At 37.6% G+C, this 27595-nt stretch overlaps 1 protein-coding gene across 4 annotated transcripts in view; it reads right to left on the reverse strand.

Annotated features, from left to right (window-relative positions):
* SMAD2 (SMAD family member 2) overlaps positions 1-27595 on the reverse strand; it is a 95806-nt gene that overhangs the window by 24040 nt on the left and 44171 nt on the right. For 2 of the 4 annotated variants that reach the window (XM_027960885.3, XM_015103722.4), the window contains exons 3-6: positions 12822-12911; positions 11583-11776; positions 10452-10586; positions 8187-8261 (exon numbers count right to left, since the gene is read on the reverse strand). In XM_027960885.3, the coding sequence (XP_027816686.1) occupies positions 8187-8261; positions 10452-10586; positions 11583-11776; positions 12822-12911 (494 nt within the window). The remainder of the gene's footprint in view (positions 1-8186; positions 8262-10451; positions 10587-11582; positions 11777-12821; positions 12912-27595) is intronic. The other 2 variants (XM_027960887.3, XM_042239470.2) reach the window with 1 other exon arrangement.

Below are 27595 nucleotides of genomic sequence, written 5' to 3' on the forward strand. Positions count from 1 at the left end.
CTGTAAAACACTGTCGAACTTTTAACACAGAACGGTAAAAATTTGAGATTAAGCAAAAATAAGATATAGGAACTATGTAAATCCAGTTTAAAAAATACATACTTCCTTTATGTTTCTTTATTATGTTCTATGTATTTCCAAGTTTTCTATAAGCATGAACTGTGTTCAAAATGAGAATACAGTTGCTCTTCTTTTGTTTCTATTAGTAACTTGTACAGGGTTACCCTTATGGAAAAACCCTTACTCCTACAATAAGAATCAGAAACACTTAAAAATTGTATTTTTACTAAAAGTGACCCCAAAACTACAGATTCATTTAAATTGTAAGTCATTTACTGAAAGGGATGAGCTCTTCCTACATTAAGTAGGGAGTGGTAACCATTTTCATTGCTGGGAGTATCTGCCAAGTTAGCACACACAGGACTGTTTTTGCCAAAGGACAAACCAGCTAAAAATTTAATGGCCACACACAGGCAACTGGAATCTGAGAAGCTCAAGCACAGATACAGTCCTCTTCATTTGCCAATTCTAACTCCCATATCTGACTTGTTGAAGGCAGGTGAAAATTCCGAGTAAAACCTCACCTTCTATCAGACTAGAAATGAGGGAAAGCGTTCATAGTCTATGAGGTTGGAATGTGGACGTCCCATCTGGGTCCCTGATACATGCAATAAAGATATGAAAACAAGCAAGATCTCTGAACCAATGAAAGCTTGGGTTCATCATTTATACACAACGTTGATGGATGCTTATGTTTATATGAGACACATTCTATAACAAGAGTCACTTCATCAGAAGGATGTAATTCGAAATGTGTACCATTTAATAAGAGACTCAAAATACATGAAGCAAAAACTGACAGGACTAAAACGAGAAAGAGATAAACCCAAAGTCACATTTAGAGACAAGTCAGAGTTAAGATTTAAGCAGTATCAGCAATGACCTCAACCAAAAATGACATCTAGAGTAACACTACAACTGCACAAAATTCTTTTCAGCTGTAAATGGAACTGTAAATCAAAGTATGCCACACTGCGGCATAAAATAATTCTCAGTCAATTTCAGAGGCCTGAGATCATACACGATATATATGAAACATAATGGAATTAAGTTAGAAATCAATAAACTGTCTAGAAAGCCCCTACACTTCTAAAAAATCATGGCTCAAAGAAATAAAAAAGGAATTAGAAAATACTTAAATGATAACAACAAATGATAATGAAAAATAACATTAAAATTTGTGGTATGAAGCTAAAATAAGGGTTGGAAGGCAATTTTCAGTTTTAAAAGCTTACATTAGAAAAGAATCAATGGGAAAAAAATAGAAAAGAATCAACGATCTAAATTTAAACCACAATGCTCTAAAAAGACCAAATTTAATGCAAAGTTAAGTAGAAAAAAATAACGAAGAATAGAAACAAATCAAGTAGTAAAAAGAGAAACACAATAGAAAAATTTAAGAAGCCCCAAACTGGATACTTAAAAATATTAACTGATAAAGCCCCTGCAAGACTTATCAAGAAGAAAAAAAATAAATTATCAGTATTATAAGTAAAATATGGTACATCAAGATTTGCATGATCTTACAGACATCAAGGGGATAACAAAACATTAGAAATGACTTTATAGCAATAAAATTTACCAGTCAGATGAAATGAACAATTATCTTTTAAGACACAAGCTACCAAACTTACATAAAAAACAGAAAATAGAGAATCTAAACAACTTTCAATTTAAAAAACCCTTCCCTTTAAGAGATGGTTTCTCTAGTAGGAGCTATCAGTAGTTAAGGAAGAAATAATAACAATCCTATGCAAAATTTTTTCAGAAAATAGTAGAAAATCTCATCCAATTTCGAGTCCATTACTGATACTGAAGCTACAGAAAAACATTATATGAAAACTAAAGACCAAAATCTCTTATAAATATAGACTTGAAAATCCTTTAAAAGAATTATCAAATCAAACCCATAAAAACTTTTATTAAAGTACAATTTATTATAACCAAATAAGGTCAAAATTGGTTTGTTATCAGAAAAATCACTTTATGAAACTCACTTCAAAAAGGAATAAAACTGCATGATCCTCTCAGGAGATGCAGAAAAAGTATGGACAAAATTTCACGGCCATTCATTACAAACATTCAAAGCACCAGGAACAGAAAGAAACATCCTCAATCTGATACTCCATTAAAAATCCATAATTAACATCTCACTTATTCGGGAATTATTAAATGTATTTGCCCTATGATCAAGAACAATGTAAAAATATCCATTCTTAGTATTTTTATTCAACAGTTTACTGTAGGTCTTAGCCAGGACAGAAAAAGAAAAAAGCATAAAAATGAGAAAGCAAGAAGTAAAACTGTTTTCAGAAAATCTTAGGAATCTACAGAATACTAGATACGAAAAGTGACTTTAGCAAAGTTCAGGGAAAAAAATCAACAGACAATAATCAAATTTTACTCTATATTCTAGGAATAAACAATTGAAAAATAAAATTGAAAAATAAGTTTATAGTAACAGTAAAAGGTTAAAACAGTGAAGCATGCATCTCATAACAGCTATACATCTATGCTAAAAGCTATAAAACACTGCAGACATGGCACACCCAGTAAGACCATTACTCTAAAGTTCACAAACCTGACTCTCTTTTCCTGGCAAATTACTTTCCTATTTTGAGAAGATCCTAATCATGACAATGAACTGCTCCTGCTCTGAGATCTCACTTCCCTCAATTTACTTCTCATCTCCATGCAGTCAACTTTCTTCTCTTTCTTGTTGATTCATCTTATTTATATTTTCTCTAAATACACTCATACAGTATTTACTATGAGTTAGGTACATCAGAATCCCAGGGACGGGGGAGCCTGGTGGGCTGCTGTCTATGGAGTCGCACAGAGTCGGACACGACTGAAGCCATTTAGCAGCAGCAGCAGCTACTGTTATAGCCCTATGTGAAATGAAGTGGCTCAGTTGTGCCCAGCTCTTTGCGACCCCATGGACAGTAGCCTGCACCTAGCTTCTCCATCCTTGGGATTTTCTAGGCAAGAGTACTGGAGTGGGTTGCCATTTCCTTCTCCAGGGAAGGGATCGAACCCAGGTCTCCAGCATTGTAGACAGACGCTTTACCGTCTGAACCACCGGGGAAGTCCCACAGTTATGAGTTAGGTACTATACTACCCCTAGCTTACAGATAAGGAAACTGCATGCCATTATCAAGCTAGCACAGAGCAGAGGGACAATTCAAGTCCAGGTAGTCTAGTTCAGAGGCCAATCATGCTATCCAGCAGCCATGCATCTGGTTAGAGACCCTGTCTTCTGAGTAGAGCACGTGAACCTTATCTAGGGGTACACCAAATGACCAGGTTCCAAGAAGAGAAGGTTAGAACTAAACCAAACCTGTATTTCTTATGATGTTCATTCAGCCTGAGCCCTAATGTCCACAGGGTTTAAAGAATGAAGGCTTGACTTTGTCCACTGGCTTTTTTAAAAAAAATTTTATTTATTCTGGCCCGGAGGCTTGCAGGATCTTAGTTCTCCCAAGAGAGATTAAACCTGTGCCCTCTGAAGTGCAAGCACAGAGTCCTAACCACTGGACCACCAGGGAATGCCCCCTCTGGTTACCCTTTTAAAAACTATTAACTCCTTCTATCCCAGAAGGGTTTCAAAGATTAATTTAATCATGTCTTCCCTCAGGAAAAGTATGGACCAGAGTTTAAAGAGAGGTCAATTTTGTTCTAAATTGGGATCCTGCAGCAGTCAGAAAATTCTTGTCATTGCGCTAAGAGAATAGACAGCAGGTAGAAGACTAGTATTAAAGCTACTTTTTTTTTTTTAGCATCTCAAATATTCACACTGTCACTGTCCTTACAGTAAATACTTTTAAAAGTGTCATTTTGAAAAAGACAGTAACATTTCCCTCCACTGAAACAGAATTAGAAATGTCAGGTTATGTTCAAAGCTAGCCCCAAAACAATGAATTCATTTTGATTCAGCTTATTCTGCACCCCCCCACCCCCGCTGGATTTTGATCCATTACCATAACTAGTGATTACTGTTGTTCAGTTGCTAAGTCATGTCCGACTCTTTGGGCTCCCATGGACTGCAGCATGCCAGGCTTCCCTGTCCTTCATTATCACCCAGAGTTTGCTCAAAGGCATGTCCATTGAGTCGGTGGTGACATCTAACCATCCCATCTGTCTGCCACCCCATTCTCCTTTTGCCATCAATTTTTCTCAGCATTAGGGTCTTTTCCAATGAGTTGGCTCTTCCCATCAGGTGGCCAAAGTACTAGAGCTTCAGCAGCAGTCCTTCCAATGAATATTCAAGGTTGATAACATTTAGGACTGACTGGATTGATCTCCTTGCTGTTCAAGATACTCTCAAGCGTCTTCTCCAGCACCACAGTTTGAAAGTGTCAGTTCTTTGGCTCAATCTTCTTTATGGTCCAACTCTCACATCTGTACATGACTACTAGAAAAACCATAGCTTTGACTATACAGACCTTTGTCGTATAGTCACGTCTGTATGACATGACTACAGATGTCTCTGCTATCTCTGTATACTCTGTCTAGGTTTGTCACAGCTTTCCTTCCAAGGCAATCATCTTTTAATCGCATGGCTGCAGTCACTGTCCACAGTGATTTTGGAGCCCAAGAAAATAAAGTCTGTTTCCATTATTTCCCCATCTATATGCCATGAAGTGATGGGACCACATGCCATAATCTGAATTTTCTGAAAGCTGAGTTTTAACTGAGCTTTTTCACTCCCCCCTTTCACCTTTATCAAGAGGCCCTTTAGTTCTTCCTCACTTTCTGTCATTAGTGGTTTCATCTGCATATCTGAGGCTGTTGATATTCCTCCCAGCAATCTTAATTCCGGCCTCTGATTCATCCAGTCCGGCTTTTCACATGATGTATGTAAGTTAAACAAAGAGTGACAATATACAGCCTTGACACAGTCCTTTCCCAATTTTGAACTGGTCCGTTTCCAACTGTTGCTTCTTGATCTGCATACAGGTTTCTCAGGAGACAGGTAAGGTGGTCTGATAAGAGATCAGTTTGTTGTGATCCACACAGTTCAAGGTTTTCTTACAGTCTTATAGTTAGGGACGTCCTTGGCATAGACCAGCTTGTTGGAGGGCAAGTCCTTGCCCAACTTGTGCTTGGATGTGGAGCAAAAGTTCATGAAGGCCTGGGCCACCACCAATAGGCAGTGGCTACCACCATCACAACGGCTATCCGTGAACCTGGTCTTGGTCAAACACAAAGTGTGTGTTCTTGATCACATTCATTGAGAAGCACAGGACAGCTGCGAGCAGGTGGGCGCATGGTCAGCCGGGCATCAGCAGCCCTTGGGACATGGGGAGAGGGGCTGGCCTGCGGCCTCCCCATCCTCCCAGCTCTGGCCTACACGGTGACCATGGATTTCCATGCAGCTGGGGAGACAGGTCCAGAGAGTCAGGCAGTGAGTGAGGCCTGTTCCTGCTGCACCCTTGCCCCACAGTCCTAAGATGAGGTGTGCATACTCAGAGGTGCTCTCTCGTGGGGTCACCCATGGGCATGGCCATGGTCCTCCAACCCTGAGCACTTGCTCAGGACTAGGTTGGCTCCAGGAGACGCAGCCCTGCAGACAGCTGATCTCTGACCCCAAACACCACCTGCACGATAGCCATCAGATGGGTTACAACCACCTCTAGCCACATGTCACTGTTTAAATCAAATAAAGATAAAAACACAGGTTCTTGGCTGCACCAATTACGTCAAGTACTCCTAGCAGCATGTGGCCACGTGGACAGCACACACCTAGAACCTTCCACCATTCCAGAGAGGTCCCTGGACTGTGGCCCACCAGGCTCCTCTGTCAATGGGATTTTCCAGACAAGAAAACTAGTATGGGGTGCCATTTCCTTCTCTAAGGGATCTTCCAGACCCAGGGATGGAACTCAGGTCTCCCACACTGCAGGTGGATTTATTACTGACTCAGCCACCAGGGATGTGCCTAACCAGTGATTATATTCATCTTATTGCTCCTCTCATGTTTCACCTATAGGATCCAACGGGCACAAACTGGAATCCTTATGGCCTTTTGTGCCTGGCTTCTTTCACCTAATATAATGCTTTCAAAGTTCACCCATGTTGTAGCATGCACCAGTATTTCATTCCTTTATGTGGTTGGATAATATTCCCAAGTATGGATATAACTCATTTAATTTATCCATTAACCATCTGATAGACAATCTGGGTCATTTCTACTTTCAGACTACTATGAATAATGCTTACATTTATGTGCAAGTTTAGTTTGGAAATGCTTTCAATTTTCTCGAGTGAAACTGCTGGGTCTTATTGTTATTCTATATTAAACTCTGAAGAACAGCAAATCTTTCCAAGGTAACTGAACCATTTTACATTCCCACTAGCAATGTATGAAGACTCTTAACCTCTCCAATCTTCATCAAGACTTCTTATTCTTCTGATTATGGCGCTTCCCTGGTGGCTCAGTGGTAAAGAATCTGCCTGCAATGCAGGAGACCTGGGTTTGATCCCTGGGTCAGGAAGATTCCTTGGAGAAGGAAATGGCAACCCACTCCAGGATTCTTGTCTGGGAAATCTCATGGACACAGGAGCCTGGCAGCTGCAGTCCATGGGTTCACAAAGAGTTGGACTTTTTTATTACAGCCATTCTAGAGGGTGTGAAGTGATATGCCATGATTTTATTTGCATTTTCCCTGATGACTAATGATGTCATCAGAGTATATTTTTATGGTATTCATGTCTAAGTGTCACAGAAGCAACTGTCCATCACAGGACAAAAAGGAACATGTCTGATTTAGGAATACAGTTCTGTGAGGTCCACTGGCTAGGGCTCTGTGCTGAGGGTAGGGAATGAAGAACCCCATAAGTCATTCAGCCAAAATTAAAAAAGAAAAAGATTCACAACATGCTATATCAAATGACCATCATCTACTTTTCTTTGTTATTTACTATTCTGAAAAGCTATAAAGTATGATTAGCTATAGCAGAAGCTTCTTTACTTGGAAATCAAAATAATGAAAGAATTTAAGCAACAGAATTATTATAAAGCCAACCACCCAAGCCCCTGCCATTTAGAAAACCACTTGCTGCTGCTACTGTTGCTGCTAAGTCGCTTCAGTCGTGTCCAACTCTGTGTGACTCCATGGACGGCAGCCCACCAGGCTCCCCCGTCCCTGGGATTCTCCAGGCAAGAACACTGGAGTCGGTTGCCATTTCCTTCTCCAATACATGAAAGTGAAAAGTGAAAGGGAAGTCGCTCAGTCGTGTCCGACTCTTAGCGACCCCATGGACTGGAGCCCACCAGGCTCCTCCATCCATGGGATTTTCCAGGCAAGAGTACTGGAGTGGGGTGCCATTGCCTTCTCCGAGAAAACCACTTAGATTATCATAAATACAGAATGCCTTAGTATACACTGTGTAGAAAAGCTATGCTGTAACTTGGCAGGTTGTGATATTAAGGTGTCCAATCCTTAAGATACAACCAGGATGGAATAGATCAAGATATACAATTACAGGTACATCACAGCTACTTCACTGGTAACCTACTAGTTATGATGGGTTATACACATTCTGTTATATAACAACTTCTCTATGTGTGTAACATTTATTACATGTCAAAATTTTTTCTTCATTGTGTTTAAAGTTGACAGTGAAGTATTAGAAACTGAAGTAGGTCGAGTACAATATACAAGGTACTTTATGTAAGCAATCTACTATAAATCAGCACTATTAAGTTGGAAGAGCGCTAAAAAGCTGATCCCCATATCTTATTTCCAAGTTCCTCTGAAAACCTGTTATTCAGTTAATTAGTCTTTCATTACAAAGACATTTATTTATAAAGTCCCTAGAACTTTCAACAGAACCACAAAACACTTGAAAAATATCTGAGTGTTCCCTGATTTTTATTTAACTCTAATAAGAGAAAATCTTAACAATTATTCTGCAGAGTAGTACGTGTTAATCTTTCACTGACAAAGAGGGTCACCCTCTCTGACTGCTCAAATATGATTAAATCAAAATAAAAGATTCCATTTTTTTTTGATAGGTGTCCCAACTTTTCTAAATATATGGGTTAGTAATAATTTCAGTGAATTTCAAACATGACAAAATTGTGTATTTAATTACTGAGTAACTTTGAAAGTTTTTTTTACCTGTGTCCATGCTTTGGTTCAGCTGCTGATCGCTTGTTTCTCCATCTTCACTGATATATCCAGGAGGTGGCGTTTCTACAAAAGTTTGGAACAAATCAAGTACAGCTTCAATTTAATCTCAATGCCTTTTCTCCCAGCTACCATAGATAACCAACAAATCACTCCAAATAACATATAGTGTTACATAACATCACTATAAAAATAGTATTGGATACTGAGGGCTTATGATTCAGGTTCTGACCCAAACCTTATAGGTGAATCCTTAAAACCCACTTGTAACACAACTGAGCTCTCTGTGCACATTGTCTTAGCTATTATTTACATAGCTGGCTCATTCTCATTTGTGTATTTCTGGGGCAAGAGCCAAGAATATAACTTCAAAGATGCCTCAGTTCTTAATCAGTATGTTTAAAAGAAATTAGTAATCAAAGAGAATTTTTTAACTAATGGCCATCATAAATGGTACTTAGACATACAACACAGGCACACAGGTTTCAGGATTACAAAGTAATAACAGGCTGACATACTACACTAGGTTCTATAGGGCAAAATATGGTAATATAGTTCAGGAATGGTCTAGCCTGAATTCTACCTAAAAAGTAGATTGCTTGAGTGATTTCTAAACAGTAAATCCTGAATGCTTGAGGCAGAAAATTAAATTCAAATAAGACTGCTGCTACACAAAACTGAGGTCAATTACTTTCTGAAAATACATAAGACTCTGTCATTTCCAAAATGGTTTATGAACAAAATATTTATATTCAGAAAGTACTTGAATATCTGAATACGCTTCATGTAAAATAAAAAATTTATACAATTTTACCAATCACAATTCCAAGCAGGAAACAGAAGTTTAGGTGATGCAGGGTAAAGGTCTCCTTCATGAACTCTTGACAATCTCTCTTCAATAAGTTAATTTTAAGTTTTAACTTAAGTATCAAACTTTTCATTTTAAATGTCAGTGCCCCCCAATTTTTAATATGAGAATAAAATAAATTCCTTCATAGCAATACTCGAACAACAAAGAATATAAAAATAAGAATATATTCAGTTATGTGCTATTTTAAAAGTTAAATAAAATTAAAAAGAGCTAAGCTTTGCCAGTTTAACCACCAGGTCTCAAAGGTGTAAACGGAAAAATACTGAACTGGTAAATATGCTATTCTTTTTCATTTTTCTCCATTATTATTTATATATAAAGTAGTAGACAACAAAGGTATAATACTAGTGTCTTGGAGGAAATGTTACAATTTCTTTCGCAGTGGAATAAAAAGTGAACACCAAGGCACTGTCCGGAAAAGCAGGTTAAGTATAATCTACACGTGATTTTCCACTTTGTAAAAGACCCAAATTTAAACAAAGATGATGGAAAATCAGCCCAAATATCTCCACAGGTAAAAGTCAAACATTTTGATTAACATCTTTCTACATAATCACTGGGTAGGTGTCTTACAAGAGCAAATGCTTACACCTCAGTTTCCTAAGGATTGCTGAATTATACTAAATTCTACATCAGATTTAAGGACTCCCTCAATCCAACACACTACTCACAAATGTAACTACTTCCAGTCAAATTCCTCTCCCTACAAAATGCCTTGTGTTCACCTTGCTTCCACTTGTCCTAGCCCCTATTTTCCACAACAAACTCTCTGCCCTGTACTAACTCCTCAAAATGTTTGTTTCCTAATAAAAGCAGCTTTAAATCTTATTTTGGAATAAATACTAATAAAATAAAAAAGCATTAAGATAGTCAGAAAACACTTTTTAACCTTAAAATTAGCTGTTTTTAAAAAGTCTTTACCTCCAATGAACAAGCATTATTTCCACGATGAGACACATTAAGACAATTTTTTCACTATAGCTGAAACTTGAAGTTCCTTACACATTTTCAGTGGTATAAATAAAACATAAAAGTGGAATAGATAAATACTACACACGGAGAAAAAAATTAAAACACCAAAAAATCCAATGTACAGCTAAATACTCATGCTTATACCTTTAGTTTGTACTGGACATATAAAGTAATAGAGCAGAATTTGAGAATCATGTAATTCATTTTATTTTTCAGCATTACTGAGTCCCAGATGAAACAGAACTAAAATAGAAGTTTCCTCATTTTTCAGTACAACATATATGTTGCTATGTCTGCAGAACTAAAATTTTTAAAAAGCCAAACCATAACTTATTAATTTATTAATAGATGAATGTTTATGAACAAAATTTGTATCTATCTCACAGTTTAGGAGACTCAGAAGGCAAAAATACCTGGGATATAATTACTCTGTGGCTCAATTCCTGCTGGGAAGTTAGTGTTTTCTGGAATGGAGTGGGTATAGTCATCCAGGGGGGGCAGTTCTGTTAGGATCTCAGTGTGCCGGGGCACCAACACCGGGGGCAAAACTGAAAGAGGGAGAAATCCAAGTTAATGGCAGAGCAGATGAGGGCGGACCCTTTTATTAAAAGCTTCCACACACAAAAGGATTAGCCCGATTAATTTCTGAAGTTTAGGATCAACTTATTTGGCTACTGAGAAACTGACAAACCTGATTATGATTTTAATTTACCACGAAGTCCACAATCTAAATCTCCAAGTTCTGACTTATCTCGTACTTCTGGGGAAAGTGTGATCCTGATCGTATTACATGACCACAGAAGTTCATAAATCCTCACTGGAAAGGTTGCAAAAAAATTTGTGAAATCAAGCTTTCCCCCCCTAAATATAGCTGCATTCTAGTAAATTTCAAGTACTAAGTAAACTAAGTCCTGCTCTGAGTTTTACTAAACTGCTTAGTTACAAATGGTTATCATTAAAACACATCAAAAAACCAAAGAGAGAAATGACTTAAAACAGTTAATGCAGCAGACAGGTAATGAGACTTATTCAGTTCTAAGCAGACTGTGTGTCTATAGGATTAGAATTTCCTAGATATGTACTTTGATGTGAAATGTTATTTCAAGAAACTAACATATCTTTCCCTCTAAGATACATTTTTCCATAATATATAATCAACATTTTTTTAGTATTTTTAATTACTGCCAAAAAATATACTGAATTCAAGGCAACTTTAATGAGAGTTTTATGCTCCCCTGGTAGCTCAGATGGTAAAGAATCCACCTGCAATGCGGGAGACCTGGGTCTGATCCCTGGGTCAGGAAGAAAAGGGAATGACAACCCACTCCAATATTCTTGCCTGGAGAATGCCACCAACAGAGAAGCTTGGTGAGCTACAGTCCATGGGGAAGCAAAGAGTCGGACACAGCTGAGCAACTAACGCTTTCACTTTTCACTATTAGAGTTTTATAGTAAAGTTTCCTGGGTCAATTAGGTGTAAGAGTACCTAATATACTTAAATTCAAGCATTTAACTAAAACGAGGGGAAAAACTAATTTTCCTACCTGGTGTCTCAACTCTCTGGTAGTGGTAAGGGTTTACACATACTTCATCCTTTTTAAGATTAAAAGCATATTCGCAGTTTTCAATTGCTTTGAGTTCATGATGACTGTGAAGATCAGGCCAGCGCCATAATCGGCAATATATTACATGAGGCAGTCCTTTTCGATGGGACACCTGAAGACGACCATCTAGAGACCTGTTGGGAAGCAAGGGGAGAAGAAAGATGGGAACTTTAAAAAAAATAAACATACTCAATTGGGCTAAACTAGTACATTAAGAGCATAAAAAAAGGAATGACAGACATTTAGTTAGTTTTAGTGAGTACAAGGAAGGAAAAGGTACTATCTAATGGATCTGATATAAAGGTAAGCAGCAGCACTAGGGTATTTTTCTTATAAACATGCTACACAAATGACTCAAACGTCAATCAATGAACAGGTAGCCGCTTGGAGGAAAAATGTTTTGTTTTTTTAAAGTCTCATACAGCTACACTTGAAAAATGTTATCAACTTCTATCTTTAGTGACTCAAACTCTTACTCAGGGAGGCTTAGGGCATTACTTCTGTAGGTGACTGAACTATCAAAAAAAGGAACTAGTGTGAAGAATGACAAATACCAACAATGATGTAAAAGTAACTTACTAAAACTAACGTGACTCATTACCCAGTTGTGACTGTTTTGAGTACTGAGGTATATTTTCTATAGCTCACACATAAATGCAGATGGTGATGAAAATGATGAGATGAAATGGACAAATACCAATATACTCAAAAAGAGAATAAGGTGATTAAAAAAAAAATAACCAAAACGAGTCAGCCTACCATTAATTGTGACATAAGGGGTTCAGTAAATAACCATGTACTTATTAGTATAAAGATGAGATTTAGATGACAGCAAGAAATTTAGCAAAAACTGGTTATGTATCTACTGAAAAATTAGGCCAACAACAGATTATAATCTACCCTCACACTAAAATGAGAATATAGTTATTGAAGCTTCTATTCTTTAGGGGATGCAGTAATTTAAAGAAGATTCAAAACTAGAATTTCATTGATCAACACGTCAGCGGAAACATTTAATATATTTTTAGTAGTGGCAAGCAGTTATTTTAAATGCCATGCCTTATTTTACATTAAGGAAACATCCTAGGCAAAATTATACTAAGCAACCCACTTTAGGTCTTCCAAAACACCCTCCCTCCCACAAGATCTCTAGGATTCCATAGAGGGCAGAATATTCACCTGGTTTGTTCAGAGAAGCTGTAAAGGCCTGTTGTATCCCACTGATCTATCGTATTTGGTGTACTCAGTCCCCAAATTTCAGAGCAAGTGCTGTGCATAAATTGAAAAACAAAAAATTGATGTGAACATGGAAGCATGGTTATTCAAATTACCATGATGTAAAACATGGAAAATGTACAGAATACTTCCTTCACCCAGAAAATATACACTGCTTCACTTTTACACGGGCATTTAGTGCTGATTTCTATATTTTCTATATGAAGGAAGCCAATAAAATGGAACATGTGACTCCAGATAAGTCATGATTATGTTTTTAAAATGTGAACACCAATGCTCTCTAGCTTAATGAAATCATACCTGTGCCTTTTCCAATTTCCTCTGCTCACAACAGAGGCTCCTATGCCATTAAGTCTTACTAACAGTGCTTCATTTTATAATCCAGTTTAAAAAAAAATCTAAAAATGGATGTCAACTGGTATTTTTAACATAGATAAAATTTCAATTGAAACAGACATATATCCAGTTAAAATTTCAAGCTTATTTAAGATACATACATATTCAGTTTCACTGAAAATTATTATTGCTCTTATTACTACAAAGGACAAGGAAATGGATTTTGAAGTCATCCTAGCATAGCACACTACCTGAAAATTTTTAAGAAATTGCTACAAGGATTAAAGATATGTGAAAGTACAAAATTTGTAAAAGACACTATGACTATGACAAAGTTGCTGTATCTAGTTTTTAACCTGAAAGACATACACCGGAAAGATTTTTTGAAAAATCTGATTTGAAATTTCAAAAACCAAAATTTTTCTTCCCCATTTCTTTCAAGAACAAGGACAGCCCAGATAAAAGTCTGCCTATTTTCCCTGCCACCACTTCATCTGTGTGAGAAGAGGGGAAAAGAAGAGCTTAATAAACAGTCTGGAATCGAACTACTGACTGCCAAAGGGATCTCAGGTAGCAAGTCGTATTTTTTTAAAAAACGAGAGTCAAAAAACAATTTCTGAAACTCCATTCCAACTTCTTACCTGTTACAAAATCATCAAAACTTAAAAGGAAGAGAAAGAAACAACTCAAAACAACTTTTGAGCATCCTTTGCTAAGAAGCTCACTCACTCAGCATTTCAAAGGTCAATGTGAAAAGCGCTGCCTTCCTGAGGCTGGGCAACTCGTCCAGTCTGGTGGGGCTGCTCAGGGCCTCCTGCAGGGTTACTGAGCTGCACTCGGGGTGGCTTTGCAAAATGCATTTTCAGACACTTTGGAGCAGCTTGTTGAGACATTTTTACAGATTCTCTTGGATTTTTCAGGCTTCACAAGTCTAACTTCCACTTCTCAGACTACAAAAGTCAGAAAAGGCCAAACTGGAGGCTAATTCAGACCTTTTCTTTTCTCCCAAAGGTGCGCTGACTGAAAAACCATGACACAAATGGTTCTTTTATATAAGATACTTATCAAATATCTACTGGAAACATATAGCACCAAGTGATTTAAAACACAATGAAACCAACCCAATTCTGGAGTTTCATGAATCTGAATTCAAACCTCTGAAGGAACAGTATACATCTTCCTCTTCTCTCTTTAAAAACAGTTGAAGGAAAATGACTGAGAAGAGTACATAATGTGGCTATTCTGCTCTTGAGGCTAAAATAAATATTTCATTCAAGAAACTCTGGAGCTGACATGAGAAGCAGAAATGTAACAGGGCATGAAGAGCTTAAGTTGTGCTTTATTCAAGCCCTGAAATTTATCAGAGAACAATGAACAGTAGCTGTTAAAAGCATGCAATCAATCTAGAGGCAGACAGAACTACATCCCAACTCTTAACTCAGCTACTTTTCCACTGCCATCACAGGGTATTTAAGCCTCAGTTCTATTGACCATTGTAATCTCTCTCATGCAAATTGGAAGGTTTATTCAAAAATAAGGAATTTGCTTCTATCAAGTAAAATTTTTCCTCATTTATATATGAAAATTTTCTTAAAGAATCAATTTATATCAAAATATACAAAATACCTAGGATAAATGTAATTATAAATGTGTCAAAACTATAAAAATAAATGTTTTAATTATTACTAAAGAACACAAAAATCAACCAAAGAGAAAAACATACCTCTTCCTAAATAGGACGCTAACATGATAGCAATATCATTTCTGCCAAATTTCTATATTTGATGGACTCAACAAAAATTAAAAAAAACAATTTTAAGACTCAAAATTGCCCAAAATATAACATATCAAAAAAAATTACAAGAATGACCAAGAAAATGCCCATGAAGAAGCAACTGGCTCTACTAGTTCCTGAAACACATAATCTTCAACAGTGGAAACTGTATGAAATTAATAAAGGAATACACAAACACAACAGAACAGAGGTTCTGCCAGTAGAACAGCCTCAATCAGGCAAACCTTCCTGTGGATAAATGATAGCCTTTAAACAAAATAGAATAAAATTGACTACTGGAAAACAAAACCAATTATTTGATAACAGTGGAGAGACACAAAAAACAGACACAAACTGAAGGAAAGTCAACCTCTATAAGGGGCTACTACACCAGGTGAGAGATGCATCTGAGTGGCTCTGCATCTTAAGGCACCCCACAGTGGAAGCCACCCAGGGGAACTAGACCTGAAGCAAAAAACAGCGCTTTTAACGACCTGCAGGATCAGAGGGTGGATCTGGGGCTACCGGAAAGGCTGGAAAAAGAAGAGGGAAATCCCATAATGAAGGAAAGAAGCCACAAAGGGGGAAGGAAAAAAAAACCAAAACACATCAAACCAGGAGTGTGAATTCTGGCCAGACCCTAAACTGTCCCTGTGGGAGAGGCTCTGGAGGCCTGTTCAAAACCAGCACTTGAAAGTCTGAAAGAACTAAGCTCAGATTTCAGCTACTCCTTTCCTCAGAAGCAGTTTGCACTTTAAGGTCACCCAAAACTATTTGTAAGAACAAAAATCAACACTTTTCAGAGAAAGATAAGAGAATTTAGTCTCTATGATATTTTGTCCCAAATATCCAATATAAAAATCACAAAATACTAAGCATGTGAAGAAATAAGAAACTGTTACCCTCTGGTTAAAAGAAAAAAGAGCCATTAGAAACAGACCACTAAGATGAACTAACAGACAAGAATCTTGAAGTAACCGCTATGAGCACATTCATGGACTTAATGAACCAATAGGGATCTCAGGGAAATTATAAAAACAAACGAAAACTCTAGAACTGAAAACTACAAAATCAGAAATTAAAAATTAACCTGATGGTGGGAGAAGACAGAAGAGTCAGTGAATTTAAAGATGAATCAACAGACGTTATCTAATTAAAATGAAACAAAAGACTGAATAACAAAAGTCTCAGTAGCATGTGCAGTCCCCAAAAGAGGACAATTAAGAACAGACAAAAATATTTGCAATAATAATAATAGCTGAAACTCTTCAACTTCAGTGAAAAACTAAACTTATACTTCCCAGAAACTCAGTGAATAATAAGCAGTTTAAAAATAACACCCATGAAACAACCAAAAACACACTAGGGCATATCACTGTCAAACTGCTAAAAACAAACGCTGAAAAGAAAATCTTTAAGCTGGTGAGAACTATGAAAACTTTCCACAAAGGACTCCATCCAAACCTCTGCAGCAGAAGACTTGACCAAACTCTAACATGGCTTCTAGAAACCTAAGGCCTCGTCGTGCGACACAGACCCTTTGGAGTTCCGGTCTGGAAATGCTCAAGACTGCCAAAAGAATTTACCATTTGTCCCAGCCAATACTGATAGATAGGTTTCTGACCTCCTTTTCCTGAGGAGCATCTACTTTAAAAAGCCTACAATTGTAAATCCTTCCTGTCTCTTTGAAATGTATATATGACTCCTACAACTCAGGAGGGGAGGACCTGAAAACCATTCCTTTGAAATGTAACTGATCATCAGGAAAAAAGGGCATCTGTCTGCCTCCCAGTCTGCCCTCTAAGGAAAGGCAGAACCCTAACTTCTGATAAATGCTTTTCGCCAAACACAGATGGCCTAAATCAGTGACATGGACCAAACCTCTAGCTCACTTGCTGTATATAATTGTTCACTTCTCTGACTATGTTGCAGACCCCACCCTTGACCCCCATGCTACTCGTTATTCCAGTCACCTCTGTGCAAATTGGAATTGGGCTCACATCTTGCCACTGTGATGGCAATAGTTACTGAATAAAATTTGCTTTTTATCACCTTTAACCAACGACACGTAGCTTTTAACTTTGACAGCTGCCTAACCACAACAATTCAGACGTGGAGAGGCATAATAACAATTTCTCATTAGAAACAATGGAAGCCTGCAGGTTAATGGAATAGCAGCTTTAAAGAGCACCAAGGGAAAAAAAACCCTCAACCTAAAATCCATAATCAACAAAATTCAGGATAAAGAGAAATGACAACAGATGTTAAGTTAAATCACAGGGGAAATTTTTAAAAAACTAGAAAGTATAGGTATGTAAGCAAATATAAAAAAACAGTATTCATTTCAGCTCTTCATTTCTACAGAAAGATTATGACCAACAACAGAAAAAAACCCTGTAACTAAAGGTATGTGGGTGTAATTTAAATGACAAGGGCAGCAGAGGAAACAAGAGGCTTTTTAGAATCACTACACTATTGCAAAGCTAAAAATACATACTATCACTGGGAAAGGAACCCCCTCCTCAAACAGCCAAGAGATATAATTAAAGTGCATATAGAAAACTATTAATAAAACAAAATACTAAAAATTATGTCCAAAGGAAAGAAAAAACAAGTAACAGATAATAACTGAAAACAAAGTAAAGTGTAAAGAGTAAAACAAAGAGTAGGCCCAACCCTATCAGTGTTAACATTATACATAAATACACCATATATTCCAATTAAGAAAGACTTGTCAGAATGAATACAGTATGCAAAATGTCTACCAAAAAGGGTATACTTTAAATATAATATATAGATGGGCTGAAAATACACGAGTGGAAATATAGTTCATATAAGCAGTGAGTTTAATAAAGCATAGTACCAGAAATAGAAAGACTCATGTCTAAAAATATTACCAGAGATAAACAGACATATTTCATTGAGAGGGCCAATTCATCAGAAGACCTGTATGCATTTCAAAATACATGAAGTTAAAAACTGACATATCTAAAGAAAGAAATGAACAAATCAGTCATCAGAGTTATCTCACTAACTCTTAGGACAGTCAGACTATAAAAAAAAAATCTATATACCATAATAAGAGCTGTACAATACTATCAACCACTATCTAACTGACATTTATAGAATCTGCTTCAAGTATACATAGAATATTTAACAAAGAGAGCAAAACAGTGCCTGACAATCAGCGGGTGGGTGGGTAAGTGCCTGGTTGTTTAGACGAGGTTAGAAAATTGCCTAAATTTTTCTAGAAATGCTAATTTCTTCCCAGAAATGGCTTTCAATTTACATCACTATAAAAAACCAGACCAAACTTAGGACAATTTTCTCTTTCCTTCTAGTCTTTATGTATGTGGACATGTAGTTCAAGACCTCCCAAGAGGACTCCCTCAGTTTCCATCATCATGTATTTTGAAAAGAATGGCATGTAATGACAAGTCATCCACAGACCCTATGGTATGTTGTTGTTGAGTCACTAAGTCGTGTCCGACTCTTTTGTGACCCCATGGACTGCAGCCTGCCAGGCTTCTCCGTCCATGGGATTTTCCAGGCAAGAATACTGGAGTGGATTGCCATGCCCTCCTCCAGGAAATCTTCCCAACCCAGGGGAACTCTTGTCTCTGAAGTCTCCTGCATTAGCAAGTGGGTTCTCTACCGCTGAAGCCACATGGGAAGCCCGAGGCAAAAGATCTTCAAAGGCAAAATATCTGGAAAAAGAAGAATTACTGATACAACATGGATCAATCTCAGAAATATCTGACTCAGAGAAGCTGAACATGAAAGCCTAGATTCTGAATGATTCGATAAATTCGACAAAAATCCCAACAGCAGTTGCCTCTGGAGGGAAAGAGAACGAAGAACTTCCTGAGTGACTGAATGAAACCTTCTTTATCTTGATATACTGTAGTGATAGACAGGGAGGCCTGACGTGCTGCAGTCCACGGGGTCGCAAAGAGTTGGACATGACTGAGCAAGCGAACTGACTGACTCTATGTGCATCTGTCAAATCAAAACCTACTGAGCATGGTGATTTGCGCACTTTATGATCTGAAAATTTTATGGAAAAATACAAGCGGGGGGGATTAAAACACTGAAATAATAAAAATGGAAAGTAGCAACAAAAAAATTATATATTAATCTAGTATATAATAAAGTTCCCTATTAATTGACAAAGAAAGAGCTAGCAAACAAAATATTAAGTTGAAAAAATGTACAGTATTTTTAAGCTACTCTGTGTAAAAAAAAAGGACAGTAAAAATATCTTCCAGTATCTGCGCAAGTGTACAGGAAAGACACACACAGACACACACACACACACACACACACACACACACACAGAGTGAACCAGAGTTACTTGAGGTGGGGAGAGGGAGGGGAAGAGAAAAATTTTCAATGTTTGTTCATTCTGTTTTTACATATGCATGCGTATATATGTGTACACATAAAATATATACAGATTTTAAAACTATGCCAATGTATTGCCTTTTACCAAAATTAAATCAAACAAAAGAATACTGCCACAGAATTAAACGTAAGTCAAGCTGTCTTGACATTTCTATTAAAAGATATGCTTCTAACCTTAGATAACTAAGAAGAAGAAGTACAGATTGTTATTTTCTATTCTGTGCCATTTCAGCTCACTTAGGGCATCAGTATAGGAGATAACAAATGCCAGTCTGAGGCCTGTTTACTCTAGCAAAATGTCCTCTCTATCTAACATGAGCCTTTGATACCCATTTTCTTCCACATGCATTTATGTCAATGGCCTGCACCTAGCCCTCTTTTAACTTGACTACTAATTCTTTAGGTATGCCTAGCAAAACAGGTCAATTTTTAAGACCTAGAAGTCTAGGGGATTTAAATCAGGCAGTTTTAATTACTTCCTCTTCTTTAAAGAGTCTTTCAACCCAAAGTTTTTATTTATGAACAAAATTAACCCCATAAGACCTTGAGCTTCCAAAGGTCTTTGTATACCTACCACACAGCAGGCAAGGTAGCTGGTGACTAAATTAGTATTTTTATAGCATAAAGACTGAATCAGAATGTTCCTGGGCACATTAAATCATAATACTTTAAACAACAGTGAGGAAAATGGCTCTCTCAGGTTTTCAGTTTGTTAACAAGGAGTGGCAAGTTACAACTGCAAATATGGACAGTTCCTAAAAGATATTAAAAGAAGTAAATGCAGGAAAAATGTCAGAAAAACAGCACTGATTACAACTACTTTATAAAACTTTTGTACGTTCTCTATTTCAATAAATCCAAAATGCACTATTATACTAAATAAGAAAACACTTCTAATTTTATTTATATGATGTGTCCCAAAGTGAAGAAATGTACATCTGGAAACCAGTGAAATAAGTAATAACAATTACTTTTATAAGTCAGCCAGGCCATATGCCAGGCATAATTGAGACTTTAAATATATTATGGACCTCATAAGAACCTGCAAGCTACTTACTATCTCACTTTAAATTTAAGGTAACTGAGCCTCAGAGGGACAGTAAAACAATCTCCTAACAAGCGGCAGGGCCAAGATTCCAGCCCACTCTTGTCCAACACTTTCCACTTCACCAAGAGCTTTCTGAGTTTGTTTTCACAGCACCTCTGTCAGCATTTCGTGACTGAAAACTGGGGATCCCTGGGCACCTCAAATATAGTACTGTCGGGAGTCTGCAATAATTTTTTAAGTTGTATTTTCATCCCGAGTAAACTGTAACAGAAGCCTTCTAGATGCATGTTCAGGATAACCTGGTAAACACACCTTCTAGAGGCGTGCTCGTGATAACCTGGTAAACACCAGTCTCACTCTGCGGCATCATCTCAGTGCCTCAGTTTGGATCAGGGTTTGACAATCACCTCAGCACCAAAGGTAAGCAGAGAGACTGACTTAACGTGTGAGTGACGAGACCACACCAAAAAGGCCAAATGGTATTAGGATGTGCTAAATAAACTATGCTTCCTAGCACTCTTAGAGAAAAGAGGTACAGAATTTAGCAATACAGGGCAGATGATAATATGCTGACCTTAAAAGAACCTTAGTCATTCAGCACCACAATCACAATGGAAACAAAAAATCAGTATTAACGAATCATTAACTTGATGCTAGAATTTTCTCAGTTACAGACTTCAGTATAAATTAGCCTTCTGATAATCATAAACCTTCACTAAGTTATGTTTCTACACATTTAAACAACATTAAGAAGTCCACAGGAAGTGTCTACATACCACTTGAAAGTGAAACATACAGCAACGCTTCACTGCTACAAGGAAGAGAAAGATGGGCCTGAAAACATTAAACGGATAAAAGTACTTGATAGGAGAAATCCATATGTTCCAAAGAAGGTATTACACTTTATTAGTTACAAAATAAACTGTAGTAATAGCACTGTCCCATATACATTAGCTCAACGTTTCCTAAATTTGACTGACTTTCAGTTCAGTTCAGTTCGGTGACTTTAGGACAGTCTAAATACTCAAAAGTTTAAAAAATTTTGCATGCTAATTGGTTAAAAACAAAAACTGGTCTCAGATAAATTCAGCCTGGTCAAAATTTGACACAGTTCACCAGTGCAATTAGCATACAATAATATGCTGAAATAAGACATAACAGCCCAAGCCTAAGTCATTTACAAAGCTGTCCTCGCACAGATTCAATCAGATGAGCAAGCATGTCCATATCAGAATCTCATGCAAAGTCCTGCAGACCTTGTACTAGAGATTTCTTCACAACAAACCTCATTATGTTTGACTAATTCATTATTTTTCATGACTTTCTTGCCTAAAGAGTTTATTTCTTCTACAAATCAAAAGGAGTAAGGATCTAGACAGTCATGAGGAAACCCATATATACAACGCTGAACACTGAGTAAAATTAACAGAATGGCATCAACAAAAGAAACTTTTCTGGAGGCTCCAGTTCGATTACTGATGTACTCATGAGATACGAGGGGTTTCCCAGGTGGCACAGTGGTAAAGAATCCACCTCACAACACAGGAGACACAGCAGACGCTGGTTCGATCCCTGGCTTGGGAAGATTCCCCCAGAGCAGGAAATCGCAACCCACTCCAGTATTCTTGCTTGGAAAATTCCATGGACAGAGAAACTAGTGGGCTAGTCCACAGGGTCACAAAGGGTCTGACCTGACTCTCAGCATGCATGCAGATACATGAACTTGTATGAAATAATTTGCATCGACCCACCTAAAACTATTTCTACTTACAACAAAGGAGTCCTTCCATTCTGTATGTGACTAGCAAGGCTAAAAGTTGTTATCAGCTCTGGAATCAAGAGCTGATAACTGTAGTAAAAAAATAAATTCTGGTCTCTATAATTCTGCATACTGTATGTGTCTATATACTTTACTTTATCACCATTATACAGCTGAGGCGTGGGAATAGAAAACAGGAAAATGCCTACCTCCAGATAGTTTTTAACCTTCCCTCCATCACCAAGAAAGGAGCTTTAGGAACAACCTTGTTCTTAACAATTAGCAAAGGAACAATTAAGAAATTTTCATTGGCTACAGAAAACTTAAGGAAAAACTGCCAACATTTATTTTAAACATTTGTTATGTACCTGGCACTATTCCTCATATGTATTACATAATTTATACTCATACCAACCCTATAAAGTGAATTAACATGAACATTGTTTTCATATAAAAAAATGAATGTCAGCAATTAAAATATCTCAAAAGGTCACAAAGCTACTGAGGTAACAGCCAGGATTTGTATCTACTTCTGGATGGCTTAAGACCTAAATTTTTCAAGGTGTACCTTTGCAGAATGATGGTTCAAAATCTGTAGTTTTAAGCTTTTATATGAATATGTATTAACCCTATTTTCTCGTTTTCTGTATCCTTGACATGCTGGCATCTGGAGCTTTGATTTCAGAGAGACTACCCCCCTCCCACGTCTAGAGACAGCAAGGGACTCCGTTGAGAGCTCATCTTTCAAACACAAACCAACAGATTCAGAGCTCACACCTCGATTATTAATCAAACTCTGACACACCAAGCTAACATTCTTCCTGCCCTAAATCAACTTAGGGGTATGTACTAGACATCTAGGAACCACCTCTATAGCCCAGAGACTGACCAAAATTACTAAAACTACCTAACCCTAAATGTAACTCAGCATGTCCGTCCCTCACTGTCATTCCTTCCCTGGAAAACTGCAATGAAAGCTCGGAGCCACGCTGTCCTTGCCCCAGGATCTACTTAATCCATCTTATTTTTGATGCATTCAAAATTAAGTTGTAGGTACTTTAAATCTAGACACTGAAAGCATACGTATATAGTTAACTAGAGTTCACTGTTCACTTTCTCAAAGGTAACATTTACACAGAGCCAAACAGACCTTAATGGCACCATTTTGTTAAGTTTAAATTTTATCAAATATGTAAATTGGGTAACTCCGTATCCTGACAAGAAGTCCCCTCCTACCCCTTTCTCAGTCAATCCCTGTCATCCCCTCCCACCCCCAAAGGCAATCTTTTTCCCCCTGTGATGGTGGCTGTGCCGTGGTATTTCATAGTGGTTTCACAAAGTGCGTTTTCCCAATGACTAACAATACCACACACTTTCTATTTGCTCAGCGGGTCCTTTCCATATCTTCTTTTGTGATGCATCCAAATCCTTTGTCCATCTTTAAAATAGGCAATTTCCTTCTCACTGCCGAATTAAATACTTTATAAAGTGTGGATACAATCCTCGTTAGAAACACGTTCTGCAAATATTTTCTTCCACTCAACTTGTTTATTCATTTAATGGTTTTTGATGAAATGCTTTTTAATATTGATGGAAGTTTAACTGAATGTCCTCTTATTGCTTTCCATATCCTTTAAGATAAAAAAAACCACACACCTTGCCTACATCCAGGTCACAAACAGCTTAGAAAAGGAGAGAAACCCAAAGGAGAAAGGGAAAGGTACACCAACTGAATCAGAGCTCCAGAGAACAGCAAGGAGAGATAATAAAGCCTTCATATGTGAAAAATGCAAAGAAACAGAGGAAAACAATAGAATGGGAAGGACTATAGAGATCTCTTCAAGAAAATTGGAGGTATCAAAGAAACACTTCATGCAAGGATAGATACAATAAAGGACAGAAATGGGAAGCACATAACAAAAGCAGAAGGTAGTAAAAAGAGGTGCCAAGAATACACAGAACTATACAAAAAAGGTCTTAAGGACCTCGATAACCACGATGGCGTGGTCATTCACTAGAGCCAGACATCCTGGAGTATGAAGTCACTGGGTTTTAGGAAGCATTACTAGAAACAAAGCTAGTGGAGGTAAGAGAATTCCAGCTGAGCTATTTCAAATCCTAAAAGATGATGCTGTTAAAAAGCTGCATTCAGTACGTAAGCAAATTTGGAAAACTCAGCAGTGGCCACAGGACTGGAAAAGGTCAGCTTTCATTTCAATCCCAAAGAAGGGCAACGCTAAACATTGTTCAAACTACTATACGATTGTGCTCATTCCACATGCTAGCACAGTAATGCTCAAAATTCTTCAGGTTAGGCTTCAACAGTACGTTAACTGAGAACTTTCAAGATGCACAAGCTTAGAAAACGCAGAAGAACTAAACTGCCAATATCCACTGGATCACAGAAAAAGCAAGGGAATTCCAGAAAATTATCTACTTCTGCTTCACTGACTTAGCAAAAAACCTTTGTGTGGATCACAAGAAAGTGGAAAATTCTTAGAGATGGGAATACCAGACCACCTTACCTGTCTCCTGAGAAACCTATATCCAAGTCAAGAAGCAACAGCTAGAACTGGACATGGAACAACTGGTTCAAAATTGAGAAAGGAGTTTGTCAGTGTTGTATATTGTCACTCTGCTTATTTAACTTATGCAGAGTACACCATGCAAAATGCTGGGCTGGATGAATCACAAGCTGGAATCAAGATTGTGGGGAGAGAAATATCAACAACCTCAGATACACAGATGATAACCATTCTATTGGCAGAAAGTGAAGAGGAACTAAAGAGCCTCTTGATGAAGGTGCAAGAACAGAGTGAAAAAGTGGGCTTAAAACTCAACATTCAAAATACTAAGATCATGGCATCCAGTCCCATCACTTCATGGCAAATAGATGGGGAGAAAGTGGAAACAGTGACATTTTATTTTCTTGGGCTCCAAAATCACTGCTGATGGTGACTGCCTGCAGCAATGAAATTTAAAAGATGCTTGCTCCTTGGAAGGAAAGCTGTAACAAACCCTTGTGTGTTTAGTCGCTTCAGTCATGTCCAACTCTTTGTGACCCTACAGACTGCAGCCCACCAAGCTCCTCAGTCCATGGGATTCTCCAGGCAAGAATACCGGAGTGGGCTGCCATTTCCTCCTCCAGGGGATCTTCCTGACCCAGGAACTGAACCAACCTTTCTTATGTCTCTTGCACTGGCAGGCGGGTTCTTTACCACCAGAAAGGTTCTGAGAAGCCCTAGACAAACCTAGACAGTGTATTAAGAAGCAGAGACATCATTTTGCTGACAAAGGTCCAGACAGTCAAAGCTACGGTTTTTCCAGTAGTCATGCACAGATGTGAGAGTTAGATCATAAAGAAGGTTGATAGCCGAAAAATTGATGCTTTTGAACTGTGGTGCTGGAGAAGACTCTTCAGAGTTCGGTGGATGGCAAGGAGATCAAACCAGTCAATCCTAAAGGAAATCAACCCTGAATAATCATTGCAAGGACTGTTACTGAGGCTGACTTGGCCACCTGATGGGAAGAGCCGACTCACTAGAAAAGACCCTGATGCTGGGAAAGATTGAAGGCAGGAGGAGAAGGGGGGGATGACAGAGGACGAGATGGCTGGATGGCATCATTGACACAATGGACATGAGTTTGAGCAAGCTCCAGGTGATAGTGAAGGACAGGGAAGGCTGTGTGCTGCATTCCAAGAGGTCACAAAGAGTCAGACATGACTTAACAACTGAACAAACATGATTCAATTTCTTCACAACAACAAGGTCACAAATGTATTTTCCCAACAAGCTTGATAGTTTTAGCTTTTAGATGAGAACTCTGATTCATTTACAATTAATTTTTTTGAATGGTGTAAGGTGGGACCAAGGTTCCTTCATCCACATGGACAGTCCAATTCTCCCAATATTATTTGCTGAAAAACTTTCCTGTCTCTACTGGATTGCTTTGGCAAACCTGTCAAAAATCAAATAACCATTTGTTGGTTGTTCAGTTGCTAAGCCCTGACTGACTCCTGGCAACCCCACTGACTGCAACACGCTAGGCCCCTCTGTCCTCCACTTTCTCCTGGAGTTTGCTCAAATTCATGTCCATTGAGTCAGTGATGCTCTAATCATCTCGTTCTCTGCTGCCCCCTTCTCCTTTTGCCTTCAATCTTCCCGAGCATCAGGGTCTGGCTCTTCCCATCAGGTGGCCCCAATAACCAAGAACCCACATCTCTTACAGTTTTACAGAACCATCTATTTTAACATTCTCTATTTTATCCTACTTATCTGTTTTTATGACAGAATCACAATGTATTATTATTGTAGCTTCACACAAAGTCAGATAATTTAAGTCCTCAAACACTGTTGATCTTTTTCAAAATTGCTTTGGATATTCTAGGTCCTATGTATTTCCATGTAAATTTTAGGCTAAGTGTGTATATTCTATGAAAAACAAATACATATATTTTTAGGGTTTGATGGAGATTGATTTGATTCAAATTAAACTGAAAGAGAACTTAACACTACTGAGTGCTTCAATAGACAAATATATGTCAGTTTACTGCGTGACAGTTAAACAGGAAGGTTGTCTCAGAGGTGTCTCCATCGGTTTCCTCCTGAGAAAAGGTCCCATTTTCTTTGTTTCTCAGAGGTTGAGTAACTTAAAAGACTGTATGTTGGACACTGAACATTACATGATGGAGATGCTAGATTCCTCCAAGTGTTAACTGGTTTTGTTTTGGCATGTAATTAACTTGTTTGTACTCAAACTGCAAACTCTTAAGTCTTCAAGCAATTTCAATCAGTTTTTACCTTCAGCCAGACTGCACTACCCTACCCTACACACTGAGTTTAAGGATGAGCCTAGTGATTTCGGCAGAGTTTTTTAAAGGAAAACTTGGGGCTTCCCTTCAGTGGCTCTCTCCATATTAGAATTCTCTTGTCATTCATCAGCAACTCTGGTTGTCCTCAATCCCGATCTCTGGTTTTTCAGGCCAGAAAAGGTGAAATTCATATTGAAATTTTAGCTACTCTATCCATTCTGCATGGATAAAAGCAATAAAAACAGAAAATTTGCCTGTCACTTCCATCCAAGGGTCAAATCTCCTTCAAAATGTCTATTCTGTTTACTCTGTAGTGCCTTATTTTTCTTTTTATTCTGAGCAGAGTTGATAAGGTTTATCTGAGGGAGTGCGAGTCTGATAAAAAGAATTATTTATGTGAGAAGAATTCTCTATTTATTTAGTCCTTAATCTTTAAGATTTTGAAATTTTAATATACAGATCTTGTCTTTAAAAAAATATTCTTAGATATTTTAATTGTATGATGCTATTTATAGAATTGTTTTAATATTAATTCCACTTGTTTGCTGTTCATGTATTGAGTATTTAAAGAAAATACAACTCA

Source organism: Ovis aries, chromosome 23 (genome assembly GCF_016772045.2).
Source record: "Ovis aries strain OAR_USU_Benz2616 breed Rambouillet chromosome 23, ARS-UI_Ramb_v3.0, whole genome shotgun sequence".
Lineage (NCBI taxonomy): Eukaryota > Metazoa > Chordata > Mammalia > Artiodactyla > Bovidae > Ovis > Ovis aries.